At 40.7% G+C, this 13,488-nt stretch overlaps 1 protein-coding gene across 4 annotated transcripts in view; it reads left to right on the top strand.

Annotated features, from left to right (window-relative positions):
• Positions 1 to 13,265, top strand: part of LOC105489426 (methyl-CpG binding domain protein 2) — a 73,877-nt gene extending 60,612 nt beyond the window's left edge. For 2 of the 4 annotated variants that reach the window (XR_011616872.1, XM_024795257.2), the window contains 3 exons: positions 67 to 244; positions 4,873 to 5,011; positions 9,488 to 10,013. Coding sequence is in view for 2 of the 4 variants with exons in the window: in XM_024795257.2 (XP_024651025.2) it covers positions 67 to 244; positions 4,873 to 4,999 (305 nt within the window). In the remaining 2 variants the exon portion in view is untranslated. Of the gene's footprint in view, positions 1 to 66; positions 245 to 4,872; positions 5,012 to 9,487; positions 10,014 to 10,056 lie in introns of those variants that run through there. The other 2 variants (XR_011616873.1, XM_071085307.1) reach the window with 2 other exon arrangements.
• Positions 13,266 to 13,488: the final 223 nt, after the last annotated feature.

Genomic DNA, 13,488 nt, shown 5'->3' on the forward strand with positions numbered 1-13,488 from the left:
GGTCACATAAAGTTTGCTCAGCACGTTGAGACATTTCCTTTAACTAGTACTTATTTCTCATTGCAGGAGTTGGTCCAGGTAGCAATGATGAGACCCTTTTATCTGCTGTTGCCAGTGCTTTGCACACAAGCTCTGCGCCAATCACAGGGCAAGTCTCCGCTGCTGTGGAAAAGAACCCCGCTGTTTGGCTTAACACATCTCAACCCCTCTGCAAAGCTTTTATCGTCACAGATGAAGACATCAGGTAATGCAGTTTAACATGACTTCATAAACTTGGGTTTTTACATTTGGGTAAATTTTATGCTGTTCATTAGGTTCAGTGGCATAGCTGGTAAGTGATATATCACCTAGAAAGTTATACTTTTTTTTTTTTTTTACAGAGTTTTACAGAAACTGATGGAAGGTGAAAAAAGACCATTATAACAAATACATGCTTGAAAGGGGTGTAAATGCTGCATGCCAGGGATATCATCATGGTCATGTCCAAAGGACAGGCACCAGATCAGTTATATTCCCTAAGCATCATTTTTACTGTGTCTTTTGCAATTTGGGATTCTGACTTTCTATTCTAAAGAACCTCTTTCTGACAGACACAGTGGCTCATGCCTATAATCCCAGCACTTTGGGAGGCTGAGGTGGGAGGATTACTTGAGCCCAGGAGTTTGAGACCAGCCTGGGCAATATAGTGAGACCCCATCCCCACAAAAAATTTTAAAAAATTAGCCAAGTGTGGTAGTATGTAACTGTAGTCCCAGCTACTTGGGAGACTGAGGTGGGAGGACTGCTTGAGCATGGGAGGTCGAGGCTCCAGTGAGCTGTGGTCGCATCCCTGCACTCCAGCTGTGGCGACAGAGCTAGATCTTGTCTTAGAAAAATAAAAATAAATATAAGGAACCCCTTTCACTCAGTCATGCCTTTTCTGATTGCTTCCTTCATTGGTTTGTCTGGAAACCAATCTCTCTTTAAATCAGATGATAGTGATGCTGCTCTTAAACTTACTTGTGACACAGTAGAGCAAGAAGAGAAGCAAGTAAGAAAGAAGAAACCACAGGTAAAGCAACAAAACAGAGTCAGGAATGAGGCAAGACGCAAACTATTTACTGACACCTTTCACTCTTTCTAAGGCTGACTCACAAGTTAGGGTTTCAGCAGCAAATGGTAAAAGGAAAACATCCAACTCAGATTGGTAGAACCCAGAAAATAGAAGCAAACCATTGCACAGGAAAAGCAAAACTACTCCAGTTAGTAAGACCACAGAGCAATTCTTATATGGGTTTTATGACCTCAATATCATTACTTTATAGTGATACTTTATAGTGATACTATATAGTATATTGCATTTTCTTTAAAAATATGACCTTGTGTATACTTCACTATTTCTGTCCCCTGAATGTAAATCAGTTTAATTAGAGTATCATTCCTAGACAAAACTAGCAGATGGCACTTTCGAATCATGTAATTTTAAAATGTTTTATATTTGTTATTTTGTTTGTTTTTTGAGATGGAGTTTTGCTCTGTTGCCCAGGCTGGAGTGTAGTGGCACAATCTCGGCTCACTGCAGCCTCCGCCTCCTGGGTTCAAGCAATTCTCCTGCCTAAGCCGCCCGAGTAGCTGGGATTACAGGCGAGCACCACCATGCCCAGCTAATTTTTTTATTTTTAGTAGAGACAGGGTTTCACCATATTGGCCAGGCTGCTCTTGAACTCCTGACATCATGATCCGCCTGCCTCGGCCTCCCAAAGTGCTAGGATTACAGGTATTACAGGTGTGAGCCACCACGCCCAGCCTATATTTGTATTTTTTTTAAAAATCCATACAAAGTTGACATGAAAATGTTTTTAAATGGGTAAGTCTATCTAGGTTTATAATGCGAAAGCCCTTCTTGGGTCTTAAAGTAATTATTTTGCAAAGATAAAAAGTGGTACAAAGTTGTATTCATATGCCTTGATTGCATATGAATATGAATAAAGTTTCTTAAAAACTTTATTTTTTAAGAAAACAAAATGTAAAAAATCAATGAAAGGAATGAACTTGCTCATTGGATTGTTCTTACCCTTGAGGAAGAAAATTACTCCAGAGACAAGTTCTTTTCCATCTTGAATGAATACTGAATCAGCAGGGATTCCGCCAGGTCCTTATGTGTGTTGATGGAGGTTCTCTGAGTTATATCACAGGAATGTTGATGGCTTCAACACCAGATCTTTTGATAGTTGAGGAAACTATCTCAAAGCCAATTCTGGATGATTTCCTTTTTGGGTAAATTTGTCTAACAAATTGCTCATTTGATTTAATTGTCATGACAGAAATTAGGAAGCAAATACTCCTTGTTGAATTAGTACATGTTCAAAATAAATTACTGCAAATGGAACTGTTACTCTTTATCTAATTGTGTATGCAATAGTCTGTCTACATTAAACCTCCAGCTGAAGACCCCAACAAGATATATCTCAAGTATTTTTAGCATATTTGATACTATTTGCATTGATGGGTAGTTTTGTTTTTTCATACTTTGTAACAAATTCTCACAAACTTTGCAGCTTAAAACAACACCCATTTATTAGCTCGAAGTTCTTTGAGGTCAGAAGTCTGGGCCTCGTGTGACTGGGTTCTGTGTTTGGGTCTTACACGTGTCACTGGACTGTGTTCCCTTCTGAAGCTTGGGGTTCTCTTTCAAGCTCATATGATGGTTGCAGAATTCATTCCTTGTGTTTTAGGGCTGAGGCCCCTGTTCTCTTGTTGGCTATGGGATGGTGGCTGTCTTAGCTCCTGGAAGCTGCCTGTAGTTCCTTGTCTTGTGGCTCCTCCATGTGCCCCTTTATGCTCCCGTCAGGAAGATCCCAGCTCCACTAAGGGGTCCTATTAGGTCAGGCCCACTACAGTAATCTCTCTTGATTGACTCAAAATCAGTTGATTGGTAACCTAATCATGGAGAGATATACCATCATATTCACTAGTTCTGCTCACCCTTAAGGGGAGAGAATTATATAAAGAGTGCACATAGAGGTGGTTTTGGGGAAGGGGGACTGTTGGGGACATCTTACAATTCCGCCTACAGCAATGGGCAAATGATTAAATTTCAGCTTTCACAAATGTGGAAAGTAATGCTCGAGATAGAAGAAAATCAATGGGAAATGTTAGAGTTTAAGATAAAATTCTCCATCCAAATCACTGCAGATGGTGCCATTTGCTCCATTTTCCCCATGTTCCTAATGAGGTTACTCTAGGACAGCTGTGGAGATTCTTGTACTCTTATCAGTGAGAGCCTGCCAGTGAAACTAATAGGTCATTTGTCATAAACTTTGAGTCACTGACCCAGAGGTGAGACTAACTGTATAAGAAATAAACAAATATGTTCTGCTTGACCCTGTCCCATGGCATGAAAATCTGTCGGACTCCAGTTTCTTTTAATATGACAGAGGCTATAGAGCTAAGACTGACCCGGTGACAGCTTCCCTCTTTGAAAATTCATTTAATAAGTGGAAGTCTATACTTTTTAACTCTTTGTGGTGTTTTGGAGTTTCATAAAGATATCCAGAGTTTTTGTGGGAAGCAGTACATATGTGTCACCTTCACTATCTTGGACATAGTCTTATTTGGTCAAAGGGGTGTGATCTTGAGTAGACTGAATATGACTTGGCAGCTGGTTGAGTCCCTATGGAGTGAATACTCAGGGACCCTTAGTGCAGTCTTCTATAGCATTGCTCCTCTACCCCTCTGCTGTCCCAGGTTTGGGAATTGCTGCAATCTGTCTTCCTCAATTATTGGTAGAGAAAATTACTTTTTTTTTCAGTAGAACCCTTAGTATATTCCTTGTTGCATCTTCATTTCCCTTTCTGCATTTTTCCTTATCTCCTTTCTTCTGGTCTCAGGAGGTTTGCCCCCTTTTCTGTTCTGCTGACCCTCCTCTGCCATTGCCTTCTGTTCTTGTTCCCGCTGGAACCTTTTCCTACCAGTCTTCTCTCCTTCTCTCTTCTCTTGTCTTTCTTCAACCTTTGCCTCTCTATTTGGTTCTGGATGTCACTTTATATTTACCGAGCTTTGCTTGCTAGACCCGTATTAGGAATTTGTCTCTTACCCTCTAGGGGCTCTACTTTCTTTCTTTTTTTTTTTTTAAACTTTTTGAAGATAAAGTGTATACTGGTAGCCTTTCTTCCTGTGCTTTGTTCTTCATCTAGTGGTTCAGAGCCTTTTTAATGACTTGGAGTTATTAACCCTCACTTTTGAGGTTCCTTTGTAATCACTGAGACACAGAGAAACTCATGGCATGTTCTTAAGCAACTCACTTTCTCAGTAGAAGAGAAGCTTTCCAGTGTCTGTCCTCAGTGTGCAGAATCATGTGGTCTTGGCTCCTTCATGCTGACCTGTTGCCTGCAGACCTGGGAACTCAGGAGAGAGCTCTCTCCTAACTAACCTAGCCACGGAATGTCAATCAAATCCCAGCTTATCATGTCTCTGCTTTCTCCATCTTTCTCAGTGCTTCCATGAACAAGTCACTTTTCCTTTGTTATTTATGTTCCCTCCATCTTTTATTCCTGCTTCTAAGTTATTTCTAATTGTCCTTATAGGAATAAACCCAAATTTTGACACAGTCGACATTTTCAAAGTTGAAGAAAAGGTCACTGACATCAATCTGCTCTTTCTAGAATTTCATGTGTGATGAGGGATAACTGCCTGTGTGAATATTCCTCTTTTTGGCAAGGCTCATTGGTGAGATTTGATTTATGTTTAGAAGCAACTTCTGCAAAATCTGAAAAGGAACTCTATTCTTCTTAGAAATTTAATGATTTTGAAGTAAGGATGAACTTCTGTAGCAGCTTCATATTGTCATTACTTGCCAAATTATCAGTGCCTTTTTATTCTGTTTTTAAAAAGGAAACAGGAAGAGCGAGTACAGCAAGTACGCAAGAAATTGGAAGAAGCACTGATGGCAGACATCTTGTCGCGAGCTGCTGATACAGAAGAGATGGATATTGAAATGGACAGTGGAGATGAAGCCTAAGAATATGATCAGGTAAACTGACACCAGAGAGAGTGACTTGGAGCTTAAGATGTTGTGTTTTCTTGGCCAGGCACAATGGCTTCTGCCTGTAATCCCAGCACTTTGGGTGGCTGAGGCGGGCGATCATTTGAGCTAAGTAGTTCAAGACCAGCTTGAGCAACATGGCAAAACCCCATCTCTACTAAAAATACAAAAAATTAATTGGGTGTGGTGTTGTATGCGTGTGGTCCCAGCTACTCAGAAGGCTGAGGTGGGAGGATCACTTGAGCCTGGGAGGCAGAAGTTGCAGTGAGCCAAAATTGTGCCACTGCTCTCCAACCTGGGTGACAGAGTGAAACTCCATCTCAGGAACAAAAAAAATGGTGTTGTTATATTTTCTTGTTATTTTCCCTTTAGCTTCCTCCGCAGTGAATGAAAAAGCTACTCCTCTGCTTGGGTTAGGCATGTGCTGTTGTTTGGTTCTTTCCTCTGGATTGAAGGACCATATAAGTTATTGCATCCTTTTGTTCCCATTCTGGGAGGACATTCACACCCCTGCAGTCACTTGCAAGGGATCTAGTCTCCTTTATTAAAAGCAGGTGGAAAACCTCTAAGGTGTCATTAGAGAAGAGCAGCAGCAGAAGAAAAGGACTTTGTCAGGTAGGGAGGAACGGCCCCAGGAGAGGAAGGTGACTGTCATCTCCATCACAGTAGCCTGTGGGGCATATTGCTTCTCTTTAAAGTTATGGTGGCAAAGTAGCAAAATCTCTTTATTTTTCTTAGGTTCTCCCTAGCACAGATTTGATGTGGGGAGAACAAGAAGGACACTGAAAAGCATAATAAATACTTTACCTTAAAAAATACACAATTTTAGGCTGGTTTTGGTGACTCATGCCTGTAATTTCAGCACTTTGGGATGCCAAAGCAGGCAGATCACTTGAGGTCAGGAGTTTGGGACTAGCCTGGCCAACATGGTGAAACCTTGTCTCTACTAAAAATATAAAAATTAGCTGGGCGTGGTAGGATAGCTGGAATTTTGTAATTGTAGCTACTGGAGAGGCTGAGACACGAGAATTGCTTGAACCCGGGAGGCAGAGGTTGCAGTGAGCCGAGATTGTGCCACTACATTCCAGCCTGGGTGATGGAGTAAGACTCTCACTCAAAAAACAACAACAAAAATGCACATTTTGATCTTATCTCAAACTCACATTCCAGGCTCATTGCTCTGTGCCATGGGCATACTTGTCTTCAGAGGAGCACATGCAGATCTCCAAGGCTTTCTGTTGCGTCTTGCTTCCTGGCTTCCATCCTGCTTTATTTTGGCAGGCCATGTCTTCCTTTTTGCCAACCCAAAACCAATTATTTATTGTTTCCTTTGAAGCCAAAACAGAGGGAGAGATGGGGGTGCTAATGTGATGTCAAGGGTCAACAAAGCCTCTCTGCGAAAGTGACATTTATGTTGAGCCTGAAAGATACATAGGAATGAGCCAGGGGAGGTTTGGGTAAAAGTGTTCTCATTAGAAGGAACAGCAAGGAGAAACTTGATTTCTTTAAGGAATGAAGAAATTATCCATGTGGTTGGAATGTAGTACGTCTGGGGAGGGGCGGGGGGAATGTGTGGGCGGTGAACCTAGTCACCTAGGACCTGTGGGTTGTTAGAGAGATTGATGACTGCTTGAGATTGATTATGAAAATTAGTAGGAATCACTGAAGAGTCAGTAGCATGATCAGATTTGCTTCTTTGCAAGAGCCTTATGGCTGCTACATGAATACAAGAATTGGAGTAGGGAAAGCTTGGAAGCAAGGAGACCAATTGGGTGTTGCTGCAGTAGTCTCACAAGAGATGATGGTGGCTTTAGGAGGATGTTGACATGCCAATGGGTTGGGAGAAGAGACGGGTACATCTGAGATGTAGCTGGAGAAAGAATCACGTGACCAGGTGACTGCCTGGAAGTGAGGGTGAGAGAGTGGTGAGGATGCCTCAGGGTTTTCACTTGAGCCATCACTTGAGCTGGGTGAGAGAGAACTCTGTTTGGTAGGGGAACAGGCTAAGGGTAGGGATTGCACGGAGGGTGAGTTTAATTGTTAACACAATTTTCCCCTTCCATGAGTGCCTTTATCTTAATCGAGGAGTGGTTCATGCCACAGCAAGACCAAAATCCAATAGTACATATAATGTCTTACATTTACATGTCCATCCATGGCAGCACTTCTGGATCACAGTTTCCTGACCATACAGAATCATTTCAGGCTGGGTGTGGTGGCTCACGCCTATAATCCCAGCACTTTGGAAGGCTGAAGCGGGTGGATATCCTGAGGTCAGGAGTTTGAGACCAGCCTGGCCAACATGATGAAACCCTGTCTCTACTAAAAATACAAAAATTATCCAGACATGGTGATGGGCACCTGTAATCCCAACTACTTGGGAGGCTGAGGCAGGAGAATCTCTTGAACCTGGGAGGTGGAGGTTGCTTGAGCCAAGATCGCGCCACTGCACTCCGGCCTGGGCGACAGAGCGCGACTCCATCTCAAAAAAAAAAAAAAAAAAAACATTTCAATCCAGTTCAGTGCTATTTTAGCTCTTTTTCTCTTTTCTTATTGAAGACATGAAGATGCTGTGTTGATACTTGGATTTTGTTTTCCAAACTGGCAAGGATGTATTTATGGGCTTTGATGAGTGTACTTAAAATGCTGGAAGTCTTTCAGAGGGAGGTCTGAAGTGTGTTTCTGCTGTCCACGGCTTCAGCTATGCTGTCTCTGGAGCACGGAGGGATCTGGATCTCACCTAATCCAGCTTCTGCACTGTTGCTTCAGAATGGACTCTTAGAAAGCCCTTCTGTTCTGTCAGGGCTTTTTGGTTTTTTTCCAGACTTTTCTCATGAAATTATTTCAGATAATCAAGGGTCACCTAATTGAGGTTTTACTAGACTTCTGCTTCCTTTTTTAAAAATTCTTATTATTTTCGAGATGGAATTTTGCTCTTGTCATCCAGGCTGGAGTGCAGGGGTGCAATCTCAGCTTACTGCAACCTCTGCCTGCCGGGTTCAAGCAATTCTCCTGCCTCAGCCTCCCGAGTAGCTAGAATTACAGGTGCCTGACACCACACCAGGCTAATTTTTTGCATTTTTACTAGAGACGGTTTTTGCCATGTTGTGCAGGCTGGTCTTGAACTCCTGACCTCAGGTGATCTGCCCGTCTCAGCCTCCCAAAGTGCTAGGATTACAGCGTGAACCACCAGCCAACTTTTGCTTCCTTTACGGATTACTTTGCAGGTTGGCATCAAGGCTATTCCTGAGCAAGCCTGTGTTGTAGGCACTGGCACTATACTTATATAGAAGTTGGCAACTGCTCATTGCCTTGCACAAATGTGGATAATAGTAATAACAAACTAATATTGAATGATTAGAATTTTAATCAGGTCTTTAAAAGTAGCCATTATTTTGGCATGTTAGGTAGGGAGAGATTCAAATTATGTATGCAATCTTCTAAACTTGAGGATGGCATTATTAGACTAAGCCATTAGACTTGTAGATTGGAAAGGATTTAGATGTACTTCTTAATTATGAAAATTACATTTACCTTACTCAAATAACACCATATATACCTAAAAGTTTTAAGAAACTAAAGGACAACCACATGACTTAATCAGCTGTCCATGGTAACCTGTGGTAAGGTAGGACTTAGTTGAGTAAAGGGTGGGACATGGCCATCTTCACGGGCTCATAAGTGATAACCAAGGTCCCTTCAGGTCGGCCGGCCTCATCATGCCTCACCTCTTTCTAATCCTCCTTATTAGTAAGGTGGATGTTTATTCACTTATTTATTTGGTTAGTTAAATAGCAGGTTGCAATTTACTGTGTTACTTAAATTTTACAATCATAGAGAAATGCCAGGATATTAGACAAACATTTTAGAAGTGATTGTAAGAAGATGACTATAAAAACAAAGGTGTGAATATATTTAGCTATACATGAGATAGGATATCAAATACATAAATAGTTCAATTTGCAGTTGCACAGTGCCATTTCATCCAGGTTAAACAATAGGAAGACTCGGCACATGCCTGTCATCTGTAAATGCTCTCATGTGAAAGAAATTGTGAAGTAAAATAAAGTATCTTGAGTAGAAATTTTTCTACATTTTCTCAAAATATATTTGGATTGTTCTGTATCTATTCTGCTCTTTCATTCGTATGCCCTTTGAATTCTCTTTTTATTCTGATGTAGATAATTGTAGTTAGAAAATATTTGCATAAACATATAGAAGAATACATATGATTTCTTTGGAAAATTAACAGGATAATAAAGGTTATCATCAAAATAAAATGAAACAATGAGGGGATATGTTGAGCACTTTTTATTTATGAAGTGCTGTAACTAAATGTTCATCAAGGCTGTAAAAACATGGTTCTAAGTGGAATTCAGTCTCTAATTCTTTTTTGAGTATTGCTGACCTCTCACCTGATAAATCACGGGATTACTTAAGTTTGTTCTTTTTTTTTTTTTACAGGTAACTTTCGACCGACTTTCCCCAAGAGAAAATTCCTAGAAATTGAACAAAAATGTTTCCACTGGCTTTTGCCTGTAAGAAAAAAATGTACCCGAGCACATAGAGCTTTTTAATAGCACTAACCAATGCCTTTTTAGATGTATTTTTGATGTATATATCTATTATTCAAAAAATCATGTTTATTTTGAGTCCTAGGACTTAAAATTAGTCTTTTGTAATATCAAGCAGGACCCTAAGATGAAGCTGAGCTTTTGATGCCAGGTGCAATCTACTGGAAATGTAGCACTTACATAAGATATTTGTTTCCCCCACAGTTTTAATAAGAACAGATCAGGAATTCTAAATAAATTTCCCAGTTAAAGATTATTGTGACTTCACTGTATATAAACATATTTTTATACTTTATTGAAAGGGGACACCTGTACATTCTTCCATCATCACTGTAAAGACAAATAAATGATTATATTCACAGACTGATTGGAATTCTTTCTGTTGAAGAGCACACACAATAAAGAACCCCTCGTTAGCCTTCCTCTGATTTACATTCATCTCTGATCCCTGGGCCTTAGGTTTGACATGGAGTTGGAGGAAGATAGCGCATACATTTGCAGTATGAACTGTTGCCTCTGGACATTGTGAGAATCGTGCTTTCACCAGAATTTCTAAGAATTTCTGCTAAATATCATCTAGCATGTGTAATTTTTTTTTCCTTGCCTGTGACTTGGACTTTTGATAGTTCTGTAAGAATAAGGCCTTTTCTTCCCTTGGACATGAGTCAGATACACAAGTACCCTTCAGGTGTTACTAGAAGGCGTCCATGTTTATTGTTTTTTAAAAACAGCATAGTTTATCCTTGTTGAAGCGACATCCATGCAATCTTTTATCTATATTTAACTTCCAAATAAAGACATTAAAAAAAAAAAGAATGTTTGGCACTCTCTAACGTCCAGTAGCTTACTGAGTTAACAGGTGCAGGTCAGACTCTTGGCTACAGTGAGAGGCAGCTTCTAGGCAGAGTTGCTTAATGAAAGGGTTTGCAATACTTTACAAACCATTACCTGTACCTGGCCTGGCCTCCAAAATATTTACATTCTTTTTTCTGTTGCAACTCGTGAGTGTAACTTTCATACCACTTGAATTTATTGATATTTAATTGTGAAAACTAGCATTACATTATTAAACGAGTTCTAAAATCAAAACATACTTAATCTGATACCGAGGAAGGGAGGGAGTAGTTATAAGCAAATTAAAACAAATTTTGAGAGATAGAGCAAAAGTAAAATCATTCTATAGGAAGGATGTGTTTATTTCTTAACTCTTGAGTTCTTTTAAAATTAGACCCTAAATTATGCAGTCAAGGGTGTGACCAATTCCACATGAGTGTCACCTGTACATTTTATTATCACTACCTCCAGTTCCCAAGGCAGGGAAGAAGAGGGGAATAGTCAAAGCAATATGACTGGCTAGGTTTGGGCTGCTGTTTTTCCTGGACCTTTATGCCAAACTACATAAACACTTCTTGGAGTTCCTGATTTACACTCAACTTTGATCCCTGGACCCTAGGGCCATTAGTTTCCTTAAAGCAGTCCTGCTGGTGGATGAGCAGGGAAACTTGTACACCCTGGAGGCCAACTGGTAGAGGGTGCCTGCCCTGGCCCCATCAGACTGTCCCAACTGGGGTGGGGGTGAGGATCATAGTGATTTCTTTTTAAAAGCTAGTGTGACTAGTGAGAATGGATGTCCAAGGGCTTTTCTCTTCCTCCCCTGAGTCCATGATTCTTCATTTGTGATCAGGGTTGGGGTAACTTCAGCTTGGTGATCATATATTCTTCTTACAAACCAATCCAGCCAAGATATATGTGCTTTTCTAAACAGCTTGTAAAAGCAAAAACACAATGTATACACATATAAAACTTTGTGTGTTTTTTTGTTTTTTTTGCTTATATACTTCACTCAGGTGGAGAACAAGGTATGAAAGCCATTATATGGTGTCCCTTGGGGACCATGCCGTAAGTCCAGGGTGTTCCCAGTATACCCACAAGACAACATGTTCAAAACTTCATCACCTGGTCCCCACAAACCTACACCCTCTTCCATTCCCTCACTCTGGTAAAAGCAAGCCATCTTCTCCAGCTGCCCAAGGCAGAAGCCCAGGAGTGAGCACAATGCTGCCCTTTCCCTTGCTTCTGACTTCTCATCAATCCTATTAGAACTACGGACTGCACCCCACATCTCCTCCATCCCCACGACCACTGCCTTCATATGAACTGCCTTTCCTGTCCCCTTGACTTTCAGTGGCTTCCTTTTTTGCTCATCTGTCCACTTTCTTCCCCTTCCCTCTCTCCATCCCCCTTTTTTTCACTCCATATAGTCATCAGAAAGATCATCAGAACAGGCAAATGTGACCGTATTATTTCCCTCACTTATCTTTGTATGCCGTTTAGAGTGATTTTTAAGAGCATGCACTTTGAAATTAGGAGAACCTGTGTCTGAATCCTGATTTTGCCATTTGTATGACTTGTCAGGTTATTTAATCTCTTTGAGCCTGTCCCTCCTCAGTGAAATAGGAATAATAATACCTACCTCATAGAGTTGTTGTGAGGATTCAGTGAGATGGACTGTTTCTAAAGTGTGTAGCACAGTGCCTGGCACATAGTGGGTGCTCACATTGGAGCACACTATTGTTCCTATCCCTGCAGGTGTGAGTTTTACATCCTTTCCAAGAGGCATTTGCTAATAACCCTAACTACCGCCTATCCCTGTGACACTGTATTCTGCCTCAGCACCTTGTTTATTTCCCTTGTAGATATTTTCTAAATCTGTATTTTATTTATTTGTTGGCTTTTTGTCTATTTCTCTACTAGAATGTAAGCTCCCTGAGAGCAAGGATGTGTTTGTCTGATTTCCCGTTACAGCCCCAGCGCTTAGCTGAGTGACTGGCACCTAGTAAACACTCAGTAACTGCTGAATAAATGGAATAATGGTCAAAAGGCTCTTCATGATCTGATCCCTACTTCTCTGTCTGGCCTCATCCTGCCACTATCCTCATTGCACCTTCAGCTCAAGAAAAACCTCTTTACGTGCTTCTTTGAAGTGCCCCTTGGGCCTCCGTGTCTTTGTACCTGTTGTTCCCTTTGCCTGAAACACGCTTTGCCTGCCCATCTACATGGTGAATTCCTAATCATTGGTGAAGTCTCAGCTCAATGGCTACCTCCTCTGTGAAGTTGTCCCTGATTTCTCCAGGCAGATGTTCTTTCCCTCCTTCCCAGTTCCCACTGCACTTTGTAAATACCTCCATGGAAGCACTTTATTGTATTGTATTGTAATTTTTTTTTTTTGCATGTCTGTTTCTACTATTAGACTGTAAGCACCGTAAAAGCAGAGATTGTGCTTTTTCATCCTAATGTTCCCAGAGCCTAGCCCAGTGCCTGGCGCATAATAGCTTGTCATTAAATATTTGTTGAATGAATCTGTGAATGAACAAGAGTCATGCAATTGAAAAAGTGTTAGAAGCTGTATGTATTATAAAGGAAAGAAATGCCCTTGGTGGCTTCCAGGGGTTTTTTTTGTTTTTGTTTTTGTTTTTTTTTGTCTAAAAAGGAGATCTAGAGAGTGTTATACAATCTCTTTGAATATAGGATCAATTGTTTGGATTTTTAAAATAATATAGAGCTTCATAAATAATTGCAAAGATATAAACAAGCTTTGTGATTTCTCAAATGCTATGAAGTCCAAAATAAGTATTTGCACTATTAGTATTTCCATAGTAAATGCTATGAGAATATGTACAGCAATAAATTTTGAAGCTTTAAAACTGTTTGTGTAAGTCATCTTCAATGACTTAATCCATGAAGGACATCTCTGGATTATGTTTCTCGGGCACAGGGGACATCAAGCTGAGGGGTGGGGTCCCAAAGTTCACAGGTCGGGCAGGGAACACCAGTCAGTTAAAACCCAGTTAGCTAGCAGTAGCTGTGGGATTTGGACTTGGAGCAGCAGGC

The sequence above is a fragment of the Macaca nemestrina genome, chromosome 19 (genome assembly GCF_043159975.1).
Source record: "Macaca nemestrina isolate mMacNem1 chromosome 19, mMacNem.hap1, whole genome shotgun sequence".
Lineage (NCBI taxonomy): Eukaryota > Metazoa > Chordata > Mammalia > Primates > Cercopithecidae > Macaca > Macaca nemestrina.